The sequence below is a fragment of the Homalodisca vitripennis genome, chromosome 2 (assembly GCF_021130785.1).
Source record: "Homalodisca vitripennis isolate AUS2020 chromosome 2, UT_GWSS_2.1, whole genome shotgun sequence".
Lineage (NCBI taxonomy): Eukaryota > Metazoa > Arthropoda > Insecta > Hemiptera > Cicadellidae > Homalodisca > Homalodisca vitripennis.
Window position 1 is genome coordinate 209,499,849 of NC_060208.1, and position 21,021 is coordinate 209,520,869.

General features: G+C 33.6%; 1 protein-coding gene across 1 annotated transcript in view; it reads right to left on the reverse strand.

Moving 5' to 3' along the window:
- Positions 1-5,355: 5,355 nt before the first annotated feature.
- Positions 5,356-21,021, reverse strand: part of LOC124355373 (structural maintenance of chromosomes protein 6) — a 51,022-nt gene continuing 35,356 nt past the window's right edge. The window contains 8 exon segments of the mRNA XM_046806490.1: positions 5,356-5,541; positions 8,627-8,757; positions 9,987-10,187; positions 10,788-10,901; positions 12,081-12,249; positions 15,452-15,639; positions 16,703-16,816; positions 20,464-20,743. Of these exon segments, the coding sequence (XP_046662446.1) occupies positions 5,520-5,541; positions 8,627-8,757; positions 9,987-10,187; positions 10,788-10,901; positions 12,081-12,249; positions 15,452-15,639; positions 16,703-16,816; positions 20,464-20,743 (1,219 nt within the window). The 3' untranslated portion in view covers positions 5,356-5,519.

Below are 21,021 nucleotides of genomic sequence, written 5' to 3' on the forward strand. Positions count from 1 at the left end.
GTGCTGAACTAAATTAAATTCAGATGAGTACAGAGCGAGAACGCGCGGACTGCCCATTCCACTATTCTAATACACGGGCTATCTGTAGTTGGCAGGAGGGGCCCCTCCATCCCCACTCTTTCTCTCCGCCTCGGTTGATCACCCCATTAAATTCCAGGCGTGAGGAGCTCGTCTTACCACCGGCCTCGGAATAAAGGAGTGGAATGGACTGAATTGAAAGGCCCTCCTAGCCAACTACGACAGCCTAGCCTGTGCATTAGAATAAATTGTATAACGCGTTCCCGCTCCATATTCTTCTGGATTTAATTTTTATTTCCCGGCAAACCTATTAAAGTGTACCACTGTGTTTCCAGCAGATACTCGGAGTTCAACACCTTCCAGTAGTTCAGTACAATATAAATTTATTTCAGTTACATTTTCAGGCTGGAGGTTTCTGAAACTTATATAGCCCAATTGCATTACTTTTATTAAAAGTATCGATCAAGAACCGAAATTTAATGTTAACCACAAACCAACCAGTATAGTTACAGCAAAACATCCATTAAAATGTAGCTTGCTTATTTCTGAGTGTAAACATAAATGAAGTAATTTTCAAAAAAAGTTATTAAGTTACAATTGAGGAGTTGCATGCAAAAACTTCTGGAGGAGGCTCCGATATATGCCTTTTTCAGAGAGGGTCTTTTTAGCTTCTTCGTACTTCTGTTGACTACATTGCAAAGTTTTATTCCTCTATACCTTTCCATTTTTGTTCTGAAAATTCTTTAACATGTGATGTCATAGAACTGTGGATGTGAGGAGGGAAACGCTGCAAAATCCTGTTGTGGTTTTTAGGTGAAAATTATGAAACACATCTTACAATCTGATGGTAAGTCAGAAGAAACTCCAAAAGACATCCACAGTACCTAGTTTTTAACTGTTGTAAAGTAGACTGTGATAATAATGTAAATGTAAATGACCAGGAAACAGTATTCTCTTAGTTTTATAAATTTGCATCAAAGAGGCAGCAAGATATACTTCTGGCGGGTTTCCTAAAATCGCATAGAGCAACTAGACATGAGGTAGGTGCTTCAAAGAAAATATATGCTATATGGATGTACCTAATTAAAGTATACGGAACTGAAAAGTGTGATTGCAAGCAGTTCGTACTTTTGTTATTCCAAATATCGGAAAATGTTTCCATATAATACAATAAAAGGTTTTGTCCATAGAATTTAATGAAAAACGAGATACACAGGGGATAAACTTTCAATTTGTCCAGGGCTGCAGTGGGATCCATGGAAGAACGGATCACTTTCTGTTTGCACTAAGAACAGTCACTGCCATCGGGGTAGGAAACAAGTTCAGAGAGGAGCCACCTGTTCGCACACGAGGAGATTTCAGCGCGACACTATTTCGGAAAATGCGTTCACAAAGGTCATTTGGACACGGGGCAACATTTCTACTACAACGGGATTAAAGGGCTAGGCCTTTGTGAGCGACCGCAGCCGGAGAATGTGATGTTCAGATAGACTCCGACGGTACAACTTCTAATGGATACGAGAAAAGAGGGCTTAGAGACCCAAGACGGCACTACTCTACCAAAGAGAGAACAAAGCGCGAGACTTTGTTGAGCGACCGCTACCGGACTACGTCATCTCCGACAGTACAACTTCTAATGAATACGAGAAAAGAGGATCGAGACAAAAGACGCACAATTCTGCCAAAAAGAGAACAAAGTGTGAGTAACCACGACCGGACCATGTCATTTCCGAATGTACCGACGATACAACTAACTGCTCGGCCGTCTAATGGACGCTCCTAGACAGACAGAGGGAACCACACGATGTGTCCACCAATGAGAGACTGCCGTAAGATCGTACGATAGGTTTAATGGTCACTGGACAAGCTCACCAGTTTATTGATTTGGCATAGGAATGACCTGAACTATTTCAAAGATAGCGAGGAGTATTCTAAATAGTAAATGAAAGCCTACTATAAATCTACATTATTGTAAATATAAAACAAATGCCATCCTACCTCAAAGGAATTCGCAGTGATTGTAGGAAATTAATACATTTTTGTCATACCAGTATCTTCTGCTTTAAAACAATATAAATAGAAGCTTATAAAATGAACTTCCTGAATATATTCCATTTGCGTAAAAACACAAGGATATATTTATAGAATATCTCTTTGTGTGGAACTACACAAAGTACAATTTACTTACCGCGCATAGAACCAGCAGACACAATGACATAAAAAATGCAAACTTCAGTTAAAATATTTATAAAACACGATATTTTGTTACTGTATGTTTCTAAATAGTTTTATCCATAAAGAATGACAAAGACACGATTTAGCAGTCGGAACTTTGTTAATTTTGTTATATATCCAGAAACTATCACAAATACTTGGTACACCTGTATCGCTGGTTGTTGCGGGAGTCAATACGAAGTCTGTTCACACACGGCAACGATGTTTCGGCAATGTTTCTAATATTTTAATGGCTAGTAATGCTCTCCAGTTCTTGCAAACAACTTTCGAACACTGGTTGCGGAAGCAGTCGTGAGAGCTCTTGCGCCCGTTTAGAGTAGCGATTTTTAGAGTTCAGTCGATGTTTGGATGGACCTTAATATCAAAACATAACCTCATTCATTGTTTGTTGTAACCCATGTAATCTGACGTCTAATCAGAACGTATGTGTGTGAGGCTCAATCGTTCATAGACCAAACGAGGCCTCGGCTGCGATATGGACGTTGAACGTTAGAGCGGCGACTCAAAGTTTAATATTTGAATTGCTCATACGGATAACGCTCGGCATTGTCACGACAGACGTGAGCAGCATGGCGCTACCAAACGATGATCTGCTGCCAATTCCAGACATTAAATTTTTCTACTGCCGCTCAGTCCTAGTACTACATTGCTGTGCATCATGTCAAACCCAAAACATCTTCTCGGCTTTACTTGTCGCAAATCCACTATTTTCTTCTCCAAAAAGTGTCTCAGTTGTATCAGGTCTGGTAAAAATCCAACTGACATTCTGGTGTACTCAAAAATTCGGGTTGCATCTCCGATCAAACAGATGATAATATTCACTAAACCAAACTCTAAGAATGTTTATAGAGTAAAGACTGTACAGTCTATCCAACAGACGTCTTTTCAAAATACTATTTTTACTCAATAATAAGAGTTGGAAAACTTTGTTGGGAGACACATTTTGGTGACAAAAAAACTTATAAAAACACCGTTTGTATCGCGGCCACTACCGCTTTGCCTCTTATAGCTACCGCTCGTATAGTGGCCGAGACGATCGGCCGGCCGACTTAATCGCCGGATATAAATAAATGGATTGTTAGGTGATTGGGGGCTTGTCGTGACACAGCGCAAGAACTAACCAAGATAAATTCCGCTACACTAGTTCAGGCAACCGGCGTGAGATGGCCGGAGCTCGCGAAAATATGTCGATCTTCATTCACGAACCACTTCGCTTAAAATACGATTTTTTTTAGATTTATCAGGTCCTGATTCAAGGAGGAGTCCAAATTATTTCTTAATTTCATAAGTTCTTAGAATCGGAAAAAGTATTTTTGATATTTTCCCAGTTCTACAGGAAGATTTCCGGCTTATTCCCGGTCGGGTAGCCATCCTGGCCATCAGTCTTGATCAGGGGATCGCAAGGGAGTACTGTCCCCAAGTACTCCCAAAACATTGATAGGAGTGGACCACCTGGGGGAGATGGTAAAAATGCGTGGTTATACGCCTCATTCAGATCAACCTACACTACACTAAGGGCTCTACTGACACCCTTGGAAGGAGGTTTACCATAACCGCCCTGGATATCATCCTAATCCAGGAACCTTGGGTCAACAAAGGATACCTCAGGGGCCTAAGGAGTCAGGTTGCTAATCTTATATATGATCGAACAATTGAAAGCCTAAGAGCCTGTGTTTTACTCTCAAAACAATTAACGGTTTTCTGTTACATATTTAATATTTAAAGACCTGGTGGGAGTGGCAGTGAAAGTAACACAACAAGTAGTGGAGGCAACCTTAGATCAACGGCGTCTGATAGGGATCGCGAACACATTTCAATCTTCATTCACAGTTTTACGGACCTCGTCATGTAAAAGACGATGTTTCGAGATTAATCAGGTTCTGTTAAATTATTTCATAAGTTCTTAGACAGAAAAATGGGTTCTAAGATTTTCCTGGTTCTACAGAAAGATTCCCGGTCTAGTGGACACTCTGGCCACAGACCGGGCCAGGATCTTTTATACATAACAGATAAAAAAAATCATATTAACATCTTCACTGCTGTTGTAACAAATCACAAAATACAAGACAGGTGAACAAAACATTTAATTGAATTAAAAATTGGAAACTTAGTTTCAACCAGTTGGCCCAGTTATTTTGAATGGTGATCTAAGTTAGATCTACAGTAATAGTGAGTTCTTGACATTGTTTGGTTTTGAGCTCTTCGTCACGTTTTGGATCTCTTCAGACGGACATGACTCCAGATCCCAGGAATCAAGTCTGTGACAGTATCAGATTCATGATGCTACACTAAGAGGAAAGTGAACCGGAGCTGAACTCAACATTCTCATTGAATTAACCCTTTTCACCACAGCTATGTTATGTGTAGAATAGTGTTTTTTGAGGTCGACTTCTTTGGTCTCTCTCCTGCCTCATTTAAGAAACGTGTTTGTGACTGTTAGTCAAGTGATATTCAACCCAAAAGGCCTCTGTTTTCTAGTCAGTTCTTTACCTGTGTTATATTCATTACATTACATAAATATTCACTTCTGTCATCATCAAAATTAGGTTTATGTAATTATTTACTACCCTATTCTTCTGTTTATTTATATTATTATCAGTTAATAGCTTATTTTATTATTTAATTTTAATTTTAATGGTGTTGCTGTTGAAAGGAAATGAATAATGAGTTGTAAACAATAAGCTCACATGTCTACAAAAATCCCTGCACAAAATGAATTAAATGCACAGTGTTGCTAGTGTTTCAATAGACATCATTCCAGTAACTGAAACCACGATAATCTGCTAGTTGTTGCAAACAAAATGTGGTGAAGCAGGTTCTACAATTTAAAGAGCTATAAAAGTTAATACCAATATGTGTATCATTTACACATAAACAGATAATAAATAGATGGAGTGGGACCAGACGCATTCTTCTCCTTACCAAAAAGAATTTTTAATAAGTCTCAACACAATAAATCCATTTTTTACTGAAAGGAGTGTAGGCCAATTTTTATTGAGTAATAAAATCGGAAATGCAATAGTTTACTAAAATAAACAGAAACAAAAATATTTATGTTCTTTTATCCAGAAGTAACAAAGGGTATTGAATAAAAGCAAAATATAACGGTATAAAACAAGTTTAATCACAATATTATTGTCAAACAAGGCACTATTATATGATATAACTATTATAATATGGTATGCTTATAGCTAAAACTATCAATAAATAAACTTATAATTATTATACAAAGCATCACTGTTTTTATGACTTATGAGTGCCATCTCTTAGTCCCTAGGGGCTTCCAATCTGAAAAAGAAAAAACATTTGAGTAAAAAACAGAACAGTTAATTCACAACAATTAAATGAAGGGTGTCATTGCCCCTTGTTATTACCAACAATATTATTAACAAATTACAACATAGCTACAACAGTAGCTTTTTAACCTTATAAATATCTTAAATCTTAAAAGATTGTTTTCATTATTTGAGAATATTGATCAAAGAATGGAAAATAAAAATCAACATAAAAGGAAAAAAACGAGAAAAGAAACTTTATCAATTTAAATCAATTCAAAATTGCCAAGAACCATTACTCGATTTAATCCCAGATAAAAAGTTTAAAACACTTATTGTTAATAAATCAAATACTGTTACAGAAAATTAAACAAACAAGATTATATAAACAAATTAATACTAAATAATGAAACAATAACCTACAGATAAACAAAATCAAGAAAAAATAGGAAAAATTCTGTACAATTATAACAGTAATATACAGAACAAAATACAGGACAAACATGAATGGCAAACCATAAAATCCATAGACAAAGTTGAACACGATAATTTGGTTAAATGTAAAACTGATAACACAATTGTAATTTGAAACAATAACAATTATATAGATAAAACAGAAAACTTATTTCTTAAAATGTCAAACAAAGCACAAGCAAAATAAATAACATTTCCTTAAGTAACATAAAACAACACTTAAAAATTATAAAGCATTCTGAAAAAATTTTCATAGACAATTCTAAACATTTGAATAAATAGCTTCAACAATATTTCAGTAACACTTGAAATATTTTAGGTCGGAGTGGATGAATAATAAGTCCGTTTTGAAAACACTTGTGATGATATTTAACAATTAGAAATAGACATGTTTATGATAAGTATTACTTAAGAGTTAATTGTTAGTTTCAAAAGCTAAAACAAAATTTGTACTGGCTCTAACTACAGGTCTAGCGTGTAAAGAACCGTTTTGATTTGAATCAATTGTATTTCACATGCCATTATAGGTTTGCCTTTATGACACGATAAAAAGAATATATACATGCTCACTCTAAGAAGACAACTTTTAGCCCATGTAATCATCTTTGGGTATAAATTATTCCCAGTGCCCTCGTTAGTTTGCATTGTTACCCTGATCACGAAAATATATACATAAATAGGTCTGAAAAGTCTTCTTTGGACAAAAAGCGTCTTCTGGTCAAATTATTTCCGTTCTAAGGTACTTTAGGAACTTGTCCCATTTGCATTTTTGCCCTGATCAAGAAAATATACACATAGATAGGTCTAGAAAGTTTTCTTTGATATAAATGTATACTTACATTACAAATAATCTATTTCTGGTGTTAAGTATTTCCAACACCATTGTAACAATTGCCTTTTTGACCCAAAGGTTGTTCTAGAGTGTACTTTCAGTCACTGGAACCTACTTCCGGTGCTGTAGTAACGATACTATTGTGCCTCGATTTAGAAAATATGTAATACGTTGGACTTAAAACTCTAGCTTGGTCAAAGAGTTACTACTTCCAATTATTGCAATTTAGTTTGCAATAACATATCTTTTGTCGTAGTAGCGTTTGCATTGTTGTCCTGATCAAGAAATTATACACATATATATAAAATCTTCTTCTATAAAGTCGTTGGAAAATCTTCTTCGGCATAAAAGCGTCCATTTCCATTTAAAATAATCTACTTCCGGTCTAAGGTACTTCTAGTGCCGGAAGTCATCAAGCTCATAATACAAGTGTATGTATTTCAACTCCTGAGTTGTTCTATTTAAGTCATGAGACATAAGTGTGCCAAATTTTAACTTTCTGGGATATCGGGAATTTGGAGAATTAGTGGTGAGTGAGGGCTTTGCCTTAACCCTTTAACTGGCAACTAGCACACGTTTTTGAAATCGGTTATTATTTGCGTATTTTAGATGTTTCGGTTTGAAACCGAACATCAATTGATAGCAGAATAATCGAGCTATCGATTGAGGGATATTATTACTCAATAAATCAAACTTCATTCCTCTTTGTATGGTTAGAAGAAACATTTTGTGCAAGCAATTGTTTTGACTGTGACCAGCTCGACTGTCTTATTAGTTACATCTGTTGTTGCTATGTTTTGGTGCCTGTCTAATTGATCTATTTTTAGTTTATATTTTGTTTTGGTTATTAGTAATATGGCTGACAAAGTCACACTTAAGTGTAGGAACAAAACTAGTGATTTCAGAGAACTATTAGCTGAATTGGAATTGGCATCCTTATCAGACTTGTTGAAGGTTAAATTTTTGTGAATAAAAAACTATACCAACAATAATAAGCGGGTATTATTATTCCTTTAGTTTTCCTGAAAACAACAATACATAATAAGTCGTATACAAGTTGAATTTCAGTGTTTTAAAGCAATTGTACAAAAATGCTGAAAATACAATGTTAGTGGATTTTGTGCTTAAGTTCAAAAATTGCTAAAAAAGTAAGAGGGTGCTTTTTTGTATATTTTGGAACTTTTATAAATATTTCATACATATATGATAATACAGTGCAAAGTTATAAAGTATAACAAAAAATCATCTCTAGCACATTTAAACACATAAATTTTTTTGGAAAATAAGAAAATATTAAAGAATATAATTCATTATAATTATTTAGAATATTCTGAAAACAGTTATATATAACAAAGTTGTATATCTGAGAAATTTTGAGAGGTATACCTGTATAAAAGTTGTAATTCTTACAAACTGCATAAAATAGAGTGCCAGTACAAGAAAAGACACTGCCAGTTTGAGGGTTAAATATATAGAGATTATTTTGATATTGAACATTCCAGAGGTTAAGGTTTACCCTGTATAAAGAATGTCATATAAAATTTAGTAAAATGTTTATGAAAAGCTAATTTAAAATATTTTATTTCAGCCATGAAACCTATTTTCAACTCTTCAAATTGAGAAAATTAAAGTTTTTGTGAAGCAAACACCAGACAACCTAATAAAGTAACATAAAATATATTTAGATAAATTTTGGATTACAATCAGCAGCTTGCTGGTGTAATGATTCCCGACTGCCAGTTCTAAGTTATGACAACATCCTGAAAGACATAAGGAGATAAAAACCACTCACCTGTGAATAGTGATAATGTTGGAGCTAGAGACACTCGACATGTCCAGAGGTGTCAGGAACACAAACTGTTGTTTGGTCTCCTTGGCATGTTCTATCAGCATGTCCATCACAATGCGGCGGTTAATGCCATCCTAGTAACAAACCAACAAGTTGACAATAGTTCTATGTCTTTACCTTCCTGAAGATGTACATGGGTGGAAAAAGGTGTTCAACCGACGAGAAGGTGAAGGGGGAAGTGGAGATGTAGACGAAGGAGTTGGAGGGAAACTACTTTGAGGAAGGCAACAAAATAATAATAGGTTCTACCACCTGCATTGAGATGAATGGTAACTATATCAAAAAATAGTTTACATATGGACTAATGTAACTAGGAAGTTTTTTCCAGATAAAATTTTTTATAATCTACAAAAATTCAGTACACTTACATTCTGGTATTCCTCATATCCTGTTTAACACTTTCACATTCATCTTTTTAATGCTAAGTTATAATTATTGTAATATTTAATGTGCAGTATTTATTGTAATATATATATATATATATATCCTTTTTTAGAGAGGAATTATAGATTACAGCAGTAATGTGAAAAATAATAAATGAAAATCACAAACTAACGTTTATATGAACATTTTTTGGAATTTTGTACTGAATTTCTAAATTCAACCCTTGTAGAATAAGATCAATCAAAATCAAAATATCTATTGTTCAGAGACATATACTTGCATCGAACATAGTCATTGAATAGTTTTGATTATATAATATCAGAACTATGTATTATATATTAGTAGTAGTAGTTGTTGTATATGTTATAAATACCATAACCTAAAATATTAATTGCTAGTATACAAACATTGTCATTAAAACTAAAAGTGATAGACAATCACGCATCTGTTAATGGCCCAGGTTAAGGAGCCCCGTACAACAGCTAGTCCACAGAGTAAAACGCATGTTTTAACAAGTATTGTTTTAAATTAGTTTTAAAGAGTGCCTCAGTGGAAGAAGTTTCCACCCTATGTGGCAGAGCATTGAATATTTTGGGACCAACATATGACATGGATCTTTTGAAGATGTTGCTGTGGTGGTGCGGAATGATGAGTGTATCTCTGTTTCTGGTGGAATACAGATGATTATATGTAGGGAAATATTGCAGGTTTTAGAATGTATACCATTTTTTAATGTAAAATATCTTTGAAAATCCGAGATATAATTGCCAACATATTGACCAGTACTGATTTTTGGATAGTGATTCTTGAAGCAAATACTACCTTCATATGGTCATTGAGATTGCTTGTCTAGTTATAAATACCATTACTACTAGAAATGCTTGACACACTAGAAACTTCCACAAAGTAAGCTACTAACCATGAAGACGTCGAACTCGTCGAGGAAGTGGAAGGGTAGCTTCACCTCTTGCCACATGGCCATGATAAAAGCGACTGTAGAGAAACTCTTCTCCCCACCACTCAATGAAGAGGTGTTAGTCTGGACGGCCAAGTCAGTCTCAGCCTGGTGTCTCACTATGATATTCAATGTCTTCTCAGAGAAGTCGAATTTCAACCAGCCCTAAAACAATGCTCGTTAGTTTTTATGATCACTTCAGAAAATTATCTTGTTGATGGATCTTTGGCAATGTACCACATCCATTAAATTTGTCCTAAATGAGAAAAAACATTCACATTGTCGAAGCCACAAGTGAAATTATATTTCATTATTAAACGTTTCTTAACTCTTTGCACTCCCGATATCCAAGGTTTCGGACATTCGCAGGAATTTTTCACCAATTAAAAGTGTGCCAATAATTTGTTGAATTTTTAACTTTAAATTTTATACAACTTCACACAAACACACCTGTGCTTGTTCGTGTGTGCGCGCGCGCACACACACACACACGCACGCACGCACGCACACACACCAAAACACTATTTATAACAAACTAAACAATCATGGGGCTTAATGTGCTAAAATAAAAAAGTTATGACTTTTCTGCTAAGAAAACTGCTTCCAAGCAATTTTTACTCTGCCACTCGCAGATTAACAAAACAACCATTGATGAGCATGTTCTATGTTCTGTCAATACTATCATACAGTTAAAACTTCATCATTGTGAATATTTAAACATTAGTTTTTTTTCTTTAAGATATAACTAAGACATATGACACTCACATCAAAGTCACGCTCTGTTAGATACATGTGGAAGTTGTGCCTGGCCGATGTAGACATGCTTATCTGCAGCTGATGTTCTTTCTGTCTCCTTTTTACTAAAGCATCTTTAGTTTTCTGGAAAAAAAGTATTGTTTAAATATACCCATATGTTAGGTTTTAGAGATGTTGTAAGCAAAAAAAGCGTGATCATGTCAATATTTGCAATAAAGATTACATATGAGATAATGGACAGATAGATCACATTAGATGTATACCATATTGTTTTACTTTTCTCTAAAATGGTACAGTATTATCTTTTGGAGAGGAACCTCAAAGATTGAATACATTTTTCTTCTAAAATAAAGTTATTGATGAATTTTTAAACTAAATTACAGAGACTTGTGTAGAGAAATTTTTAACTATTCCTGCATTATACATTTAAGAAACATTAAAGTTTGTTAGGAAAACATTCGATTATTTTATACTATTGCTTTTTTTATTATTATCAAATTTAGCAATTACTAGCCTTAAAAGATGTTGTATCCCTGAAAAATATTAACAATGTTGAAACAAACATTCTTTAGTTTATAATGTTCATACATTTTTATTCAAGAAAACTGAAATAAATATGTGATAATTATATACAAATTATTATTTCAGCTCTTTTAACAGAATACTCACTAATCAAACATAAAAAAATACTTATAAAAGATTTTTAACTTAAAACTTGGCAACTGACTAAATGACAAACATTATGAAACCCATAAGACAAAAAGGTAAATCTTGCGAAACAGTGAAATTGAAAGTCAAAGAACGGCATATATCTTCTAAAACATGATTTTCGTTCATTTTGTTCTATCTGTATGATAAATAATCCAAAAACGCTTGTTCAAAATCCAAGCACGTACAATACTTAGAACGCTAAATAAAAGTTTCTTTATTCCAGCCTAACATAAGAAAATAAATGATAATTTGCTCAAAACCTATTCAAATTAAGATTTTTGAAGTAAGAAAAAAAATTAAAACTGTATTTAAAAATTTGTTTTATAAAGTTATACATTACATTTATAACAGGCTATATAACTAGGAAAAATTAACTGAAAATTAAAAAATACAATCACTATTTTAAAGAAACAAAACTGAGGTCCAAATTAAGTCATACTACAACTGAAAAAAATGTACGGACATAACACACAACTCAACACGGGAACAAAGCTCAAGCACAAGTTTTTTTTTAATCTGAAGATTGTCACTTTCTTGTATGTCAATTTCCTCACATGGTCCAAATGTCCTTAAAAACAAAAAACAACTTACCCTCAACAAGGACTTCAGCTCTCCTAACTCATAATTGATTTTGTTGAACTGGTCGTGTCTCTCTTTAAAGTTCCTCTCGAGGACTTGCAACGATCCTCCGTTCTCTTCTTCCAATCTTTGCAGATACATTTGTACTTGTTTCAATTCTCTTTTGATCTCACCCGATTCTCTGAAATTCGATAGATTATCAACAAAGGCAATCAACTTACATTCTCAAACATCTTCTCATTACTAAAGGAGGGTTGAGGAAAAATATGCGTTATCCAACTGACTCTCTCTTTCAGGAATCCTCGCTACTTTCACTGCGACAGTTATATATGAAACATTTACTAAGTCACATTTACAAAAATGTTAATAGAATATTACCGGAACTTTTGCACTCTTACCAAACAAGATACTCAGAACATGTTGGTATCCATGTAATTAGATTAGATAAATCCTTTTCAAAAACCAATTACTATATTTTACATATTCTGTTTAGAAATATATGTAACAATTTTCAACATTTAAATTTATTTGAATCAGATACGAGTACTATTGAAAATTTTAAAAATAATGTTACTGAGCTGTTACAAATTGGAGTCCAAGAATCCGAGACCTTGACCCCCTCCCCCCCAAACCCGTGCTCGTCATACACGGTCTTGTGTATGTGGTCTTACTTCAACCGATGATTTTGTCTGATACAACAATATTATCTCTTCACTCCTTCACCACACAACTAAATATTCTACATCAGTTTATACTTAAAAACACACAACAGTAACACTTTTTCAATATCAAGTGCATTTAAATGACTAAAAGTACCTAAATAAATATTTTTTTTTGTTCAAACAACACTATGTGTTTTAAGGAACAAACTTACCCTTTTTGAAGTTTCAATCTAATTTGCTTTAGGCGAAATGGTTAAGTATTTATTGGAGAGATTCATTACTTTATTGTGTACATTTCTTGTTGGAGTTAGATTAGGTTAGTATTAATCTTTAGTTGGCGTAAGTTCAAGATTTGAAGCAAAAATTTGGAGTCAGAATCCACCCAGTATGGGTCGAGTCAGGTGCCGTATGTTTGTATGCTGATGATTCACATTTTGTTTCTGGTCAGAAGCTTGAGAATATTGAAATTTCATCATGTATTGGTTTAAGTAGGATTAAGGATTTTTTTACAAAAATAATCTTTTATTAAACTCAGAAAAATCTAATTATGTTTCTTTTTCTACAAAGCAATCCAGATCAAATTTAATTTGTGACATTTTTCTAGACAATGACAGACTTAAACAAGTGGACCACAGAAAGTTTCTAGGATTTATAATAGATAAAAATTTAGCTTGGGATAAACATGTAGATCATGTTACTTATAAGACGTTTACTGTTCTATATGCATTTCAACAAATGGCAAAAATTAATAATTTAAATTAACATATTTCTCATTGATCCACTCACATTTAGCTTACGTTATAAGCATTTATGGAGCAATAACGATCAGCAATTAGGGTGGTTGGTCCTACAAAAATATCTTTATTTATTAAGATATACAGATTCTGTTAAACATATTTTTTCTGAACTTGGAATTCTGACAGTATATGGTTTACAAATATTTTAATGAATAATTTATGTAAAACAACTATTTGATCCTGTACTAAAAACTAATAAATATACATATACTACTCGTTTTAACAGACATATCAATCAACACAATCTTGAATTTTACAAGAAGAAAACATATCTGTTAAAATTTAAAAGTAGTAAAGGATTATTGAACTATTTTATCTCTATATTCTTTTGAGGAATATTTCAATACAAAAACCGATTAATTCATTTAAAGAAGAACTGAAGATAAATTGTTAAGGTGTAAGTTTTATCATTTAAATGAACTAATGTTACCAATTTTTATTTTTATTTTTAAACTAATATAAGTAATAATAATAATAAATCTTTATTGTCACAAACGTTTCATGATAATATAACATAGCTATAAAACAGATGACATTGTCAGATATAACCTACTATACGCTTGTTTGACTTAATCCAAACAAACTAACACACATAACAATAAAATAGCAATAAAACAGGGTATTAATTAACTATTCACAGGAAAGAAATATGCCAAATTGAACTACCAGTATTAGTTCAATATGCCAGTATTTAGTTTTATTGTAGTGACACTATTCTTTGTACCTTATAAATATTATGGAATAAAGTGGTTTGACCATTGACTATTAACTATGCAATATCGAATGTACTGGCAGGCTAGTTTTGCCAATTCCACTTCCACTTCCAAGACTATATCCATATAAAGGCTGACAGGAGTTAATGTAGGAAAGGTTCATTATAATGGCAGAAAAAAGCCATTAGAATTATTTTTAATCTTCATAATAGAACGTCCGTTAAGGAATACTTTAAAGAATGGATGTTTTAAAGGATGTATATTTTTGAAACTATTTTTTTCAATTAAAAGCAAACTTCAGGGACTGGAATTGGAAGGAGATAATCACAACCATTTAACAAGAAATCGTAATAATGTAGCAATAAGCCCCCGTTACCTTAACAAATTTTAAAAAGAAACCAAAGTATATTGGGTCAAAATTGAAATGAAGTCAGAGGCTACATTCAATAAATTTAAAATAAAATTTAAAAAGTTTCTCATCAACAAGGCTATAATATATTCTTTTAATGAATTCCTGTGATGATTCTGGACGTAGGGTACTCCATAGTTAATAGTTTTGTGCCAAAAGCTGTTTTAATTGTAACTGTTTAAGTTGTGACTGTTTTAACCTTTTAACAACTGTAATAATTGTATCTTAAACTTTTTCTACTGTATTTCTTCAAATTCAAATTCAAATGACTTTATTTGTATTATATATACAAAAGGGCGAATTTAGGGCCATAAGGCCCTGTCTTACAATTAACCCTACTGTATTTCTTGTGATATATCTCGTATTTTCTGTTATGCATTCTTGTTTTTTTTTTCTATTCTAGTACCTGAGGAAGCATCTTCACAGAGTTGGCATCCTTCAGGAGGATCCGCTCTGTGGAAGGTGTAATGAGCAGGAGGAGACTGCTGAGCACCTGCTCTTTGATTGCCCTGCAATAGCAAGAGAGCGGTATGCCATCTTTGGTAGTTTGGACAGGGGTGGTGAATTTTCCCAGGAGGACTTGATAGGTTGTTTTCGGCGGTTTGTTGAACTGCTGAAGTTGTAGACTGGTGGGCCTCATGGTGTGTTTCCGGGGTGCACAAAAAGCCCTTGAGGCTTAAGTGCATGGCAGTAGGCCGCCCCAAGGGATAAAAAAAAAAAAAAAAAAATCCTGACACTATTCTTGTATATATGTGTATATGCCATGTAAATAAAGCTATTTTGAATTGAATTGAATACTCACCGCGTGACTCTTATTGGATCACAAATCTGAATAGCATCGCTTGTCTGCATGTTGATCTTATCTGTCAACTCTGTCAGCTCCGCTTCTATTTTGTTCACATTCTCCTCGTATTCCCTTATCTTGGCTTGAATATGATCTGACTTCAAAGATGCTTGTTGAATTGCTGACTTTAAATGCTCTATTTTCCCCTGTGATAAGAAAAACCTTGAGGTTAGATGAAATACACTTAGTAAAACAAAGTAACTGTGAAACCTTTTCACTGCATTTACTGAAATGTTTCACGACTAAACTTATATTTACAATTTAACCACAATATATTCACAGTTTAATCACAAAATGTGACAGCAAATATGATAAACTAACTAAAACGTATTAACTGTAACTATGAGGTCAAGCTGTTGAAGGTCAACACATAGAATTTACGCAGATTTTTATTGTACTAGTTTACATTACAGCGTTCGATTCAAAATTGTATAACGGAATAAATACTGAATATTGTTATAAGACAAAATTTAATCAACTGATGATTATGTACGAATATACCGTGTATTACAATATTTGATTGTCATGAATGCTTCTTTTTTTACATCAGACAAATTGACCTGCCTCAGCCACAAAGCGAAATATAATATTCGTAATATTCTCATTGTCTCATCAGGTGCACAAGTGAGTGCACTACAATGTTTTAGACATGTTTCCTTAGCAGGCCAGAGCAATTAGGACTGAATCAACCCTTCTCACCGTAGCTGTGTAATATTAGACTATTCTAATTTGTTTTAAAACAATACTGTGTCAATAATATTTGGTACACACATCTGAGTAATGCAACATTAACTGACAGGAAATTGTAATATTAGTCATGGGTACAGTAACACTCAATAACATGTAACAGAAGTTAGTGTACCACTATAACTGGAGGTACATTGTAACTGGTATTTGTAACCGTTACTGGAGGGAAGCTGTACCAGTGTAACGGCTGTAACGGGTACTGGGAAGTATCATATTAACGCACATCTACTATTATCTAAAAAAATAGAAATAAAATTAAAACATTTATGAATAGGGCTTCTATTTCTAGATGTTGTTAAAACCATCTGAATTTAATTTAAACTCAAGAATTGTACGGGAAAAATTTCACTAATTTGAATAGGTACAAGTCTAGTTTGGAATGGTATTAATATTTCAGATCCTATCAATGGAAAAAAAAAACAGCATATATTAGCTGTAAAATACTATATCGTGTTTACTTACTTGAATAGGCGCTTTTTCTTGATCGGATTCTGCTATTGTGTTTTGTAAAGATTCATACTCCGTTTTAGCGTTTTCGGCATTTGTCTTCAGGTTTCCACCTATGTTCTTTAATCTCTGAAAAAACAATGTATTGAATTACTAATATTAACAAACATGAAACACGTACAAAAACTGTTCTTGGAATATAGTCAGCAACACGATTGAATATAAACTGGCTGTGCCTTACATTTCAATGGACCAACTTTCACGCCACACCCCTCAGATGTATGTTACACTGTCCTTGAGGCTAACAAACGCGTGCAAGCAAGAACTTTTTGGACTGGCTCGATTTACTGACTTCGCTTCACTCAGTCAACTACTATGATTTACATAAAAATCCACAATAACTGATACGGCCATTATATAAATCGGAAGTTTGAAAATCATAACTCCACAGGAATACAAATAAATCGGCTTCAGTTTCAAGTTCATATTATTTAAATGAAAGGTGTATAAAATATTGAAAAATGCATTTACTTTTTTAACACTTGTTTATAGTCCAAATAAAACTTCAAGGAGTGCGAATAATTGATGAAATTATTGAATAAACTACTACGTTTAGACAAAAAAAGTAACGGAGATAGCATGTTTCTGATAAAGAATGCTATTTTAGGTTGGATTCAACAGTAGAAAGTATTTAAAAAAATGTTTAACTGTTCGTTACACAATTACAATCGTTCGAAGTTACATTTCAACGTTTGTGGTAACGGTTGAATAACAGACTATCACGTATTTTCTCAGTTAATGCACGCTCTATCGGAGAACTTTTGAGTTTGCCAGGTGTGTCATGGCTACTTCTCTCTGAAGACAATGCTGTTTAACCTGCAGCAAATTTAGGATCCAAAATTTAGTAGATGAATAATATTTTGTACATTACGGTGCCACTGTTCACGGATATGTATCGGCAGTAACTGTAACGGTGGAGACAAATCGAGGTAACTTTCTTGTTACCAACTGTTACAATTTGTTACTGCCGTTACACAATCATCGTAATCATCATAAAATTATTTGATGATGATTACTTCGGGTGGATTTTATTTTGTTCAATGCTCAATTAATTTGGTTTCTAGCATTTTAGAAATTCTAACTGCAACTAAAAAACTAATGTTTGGGATTAATGTAACGTTTTTGGTTAGTCAAGATGTTGTTTCTAAGAATGATAGAAACTGATTATATTATTTCAATTAAATGCCAGCTGATATTTTGTAACAGTGTTTGATTTTTGTTTTTTAAATATTCTCATTTTTTAAATCCTTAAAGACATGTCTCTTTTTTTTCTTTTCGAGTACACACATTGTGTTTTTTGAGAAACTATTACTACCATATCGTTCCGGAATACAATTATTTTGTAATCTGTACATTGTACTTATAATTAGTTTGAACGTGGTTTAATTTTTTTAAATTAATTTTTAAGCTAAACTGTATATAAATTGAAAATTTGAAATAATAGTATAAAGTATATCTTTTTAGAAGTCAGGGTGCAATTTTGAAAAATAATATTGTTTTAACTGAGTGTACAAATTAATAAATAAAATAAAAATTTAGCATTATTTTTGCATCATGTTTCGCAGTTGCAGACCATACTAGAATTTCCAATAGTAATAAAAAGTCTGTTTCTAACAATACAACTACACAATAAAAAGTGTAATACAAATTTTATTGCTGCTTATTTCAGGTTTTGTATGTGTAGGAGCTTACATTTCTGGCCTGAATCAATTACATCTCTGATCTCACAGTTATGTTCACCTGCTTTAATGCTCCAATCAAGAAAATATTTACGTATAAAAATTTAATGTCTGATAGATCGGGCGATCGTCTTCACTTGTCAACTAAGAGTGTTAACAACGGTCTACGTTTAGAGTTTTCAAAAGTTTTATAAATATCCTACAGATCGCAGTTGTATGTCGAAGTTGAAAAATCATTCATATGAGTTCACTCTCTGCTTTTTAGTGCTTCTGATTGGGTGTTTTCCTCAGTTGTTATTATAATACTTTTGAGGTTAGTGACGCAGACGTACATGTTGGCGGGTTTAGTCTAGACAATGGCCCGGATGTTGTAATCGCTTCGCCCGAGCCGCTTTATTTAGGCTATGATTCAGACATCATCCCCTGCCACCCCAGAACCTTGTTCGCGTGTTATCGTTCCTACATCACGGATACCCCAGCAGGCCCACGTTCCATCTGAACGAATATCTTCACAGCTGAATTTTCTAGTATACAATAGCGAGGAATACGATGTGGCGCACCATTGCTGTTCGTGCGGCCGCTGACCGTAAATTAATTCGTGCCCCGCGCGCCAAAACAATATGATCCGCAATGGGTTAACAGTATACTAGAGGTACTTCATAGAATTGTTTATTTTTTTAATCATTTACTGTTAGTGGTAAAATATAAACACGTGAAAACTTCTTAAATTTTGGAATTTAACTATTAAAAAAACAATTAGTTTATTTATTAACCCATTGCGGATCAACGACGTGAGGGTGACGCGGAGCGAGGCGTGGACCAAAAGCACAATGACGTGACCCTCAAGCGGATGACGTGGTACGGATGACTCATTTGTTTTGAACGCTTATCGCTGTTATAAGCCTCGGAGATATTTATACTCAGTTTTCCTGGACTGGCTTCCTATCTTATCTCTGGTACTCGTCCACAAACACTCCCCTCGTTATCGGTCAATAACGTTATTATTTGCGACAAATTGTTTGTCTGAGGCGTACAGTCGTGGAGTTCGATTTTCCTTTGCCTCGTGTGCGTGTACGTAAATAAAATGGGTGACGATTTACGATCATCTGAATTAGATAGACTATTATTAGAAAGTGGAAGTGACGAAAGTGATATCGATAGTGTTATTGAGGATGGAGACGGTTCTATCACGCGTATTTGTCCACGTTTTCATAATTATGCGGATACTAATGTTGACAGTGACGAGCGGGCTAGTGACCATGATTCAGATGTTCAGACTATTTCAGACATTGTTCCTGGGACACCACCGGATGTGGAAACTCTATTTCAACATCATTTCAATATAAATAAAAACGCTCAAAGTAGTGCTTCCGAGGATATTTATGAATATACTTGAATATACTTCTAGTATAATATACTTGTCTAATATGATCTGTATAATGTTTATATAACATAAATAACAACATAAACAAACAAAACATGTATAATTAGCGAGCGCGCTAAGCAGGCAGGTAGGCGTGCAAACACTGCGGGTGCTGAGTTGTAATACGGATTAATTCGTACTCTAAGGCCCGCGCGCGCGCGCCGTTTTCACGATCCGCAATGGGTTAAGTGAGCATTTTTACAATAAAACAACTATCATAAATGTTAAAAATTGAAAAATAACAATTTTTACTATCTATTCGGTTAATAAATGTTTGCTACCTTCGTTACAAATCAGTGTTTTTCTCTTTAAAAATTTGTCTTCCACATTCAATTTTTTTCAGTAAACACCAAATTTTTCCTACTCTAGACATACTGAAGTTTTATAGTTTGCTAATTTATTAAAAAATCAAATAGTTCGATTTAAACTTTTTCCTTAAACAAATTATGGCTTCTGATGGTATTTTTAGCCACAGGGATTTTTTTTAAGCTAAATCTGCATTTCACAGGTATTCAAAATTTGAGAACCAATAAAATCTATATATATATATATATATTATTAGTGTTAATCTATTTGTCTCTTATAGTAAAGTTGTATAATGATAGACACAGTACCTCCAAAATCTCATTTTCTTTATCCAATTGAGCCTGTAACACCTTTGACTCTTGTACTAGGTACGCAACATTGCTTTCGTCTTTCTCTTGCTCTATACTGTTCACCATCTCTTTGATTTTGTGTTCCACAGCAAACCTCTGCTTCTTCAGGTTCCTCAGTTCTTCTTCGTTTTTTCTCAGCGAGTTCATTGTGTTTTTCATTTGCTCTTGCATACCTTGTCTTTCTGCAACTACAGAGTTCAGCTCTTGGGAAAATGTTGTAATTTCGTTCTTCAAGTTTCTGAAATCGAAGCATCCAAGAATAAGAACCAACTGAATTTGCTGTTAAATAATTAGTTTTCTGATCAGTGGAACTTATATATTTTATTATCAGTATCGACACACAGTACACACAAAGGGCCAAAATAATGCCTTTTGAATGATAAATGGATGAACCACAAACACAGATGGTTCATCCATCTGAAACACAATGACACTAAGAAAACAACTGTATACCGTTTCTAGCAAAAGTTATGGGCTAATGAAAAACAAAGTACGGACAATGCCAATGTCTTGAGC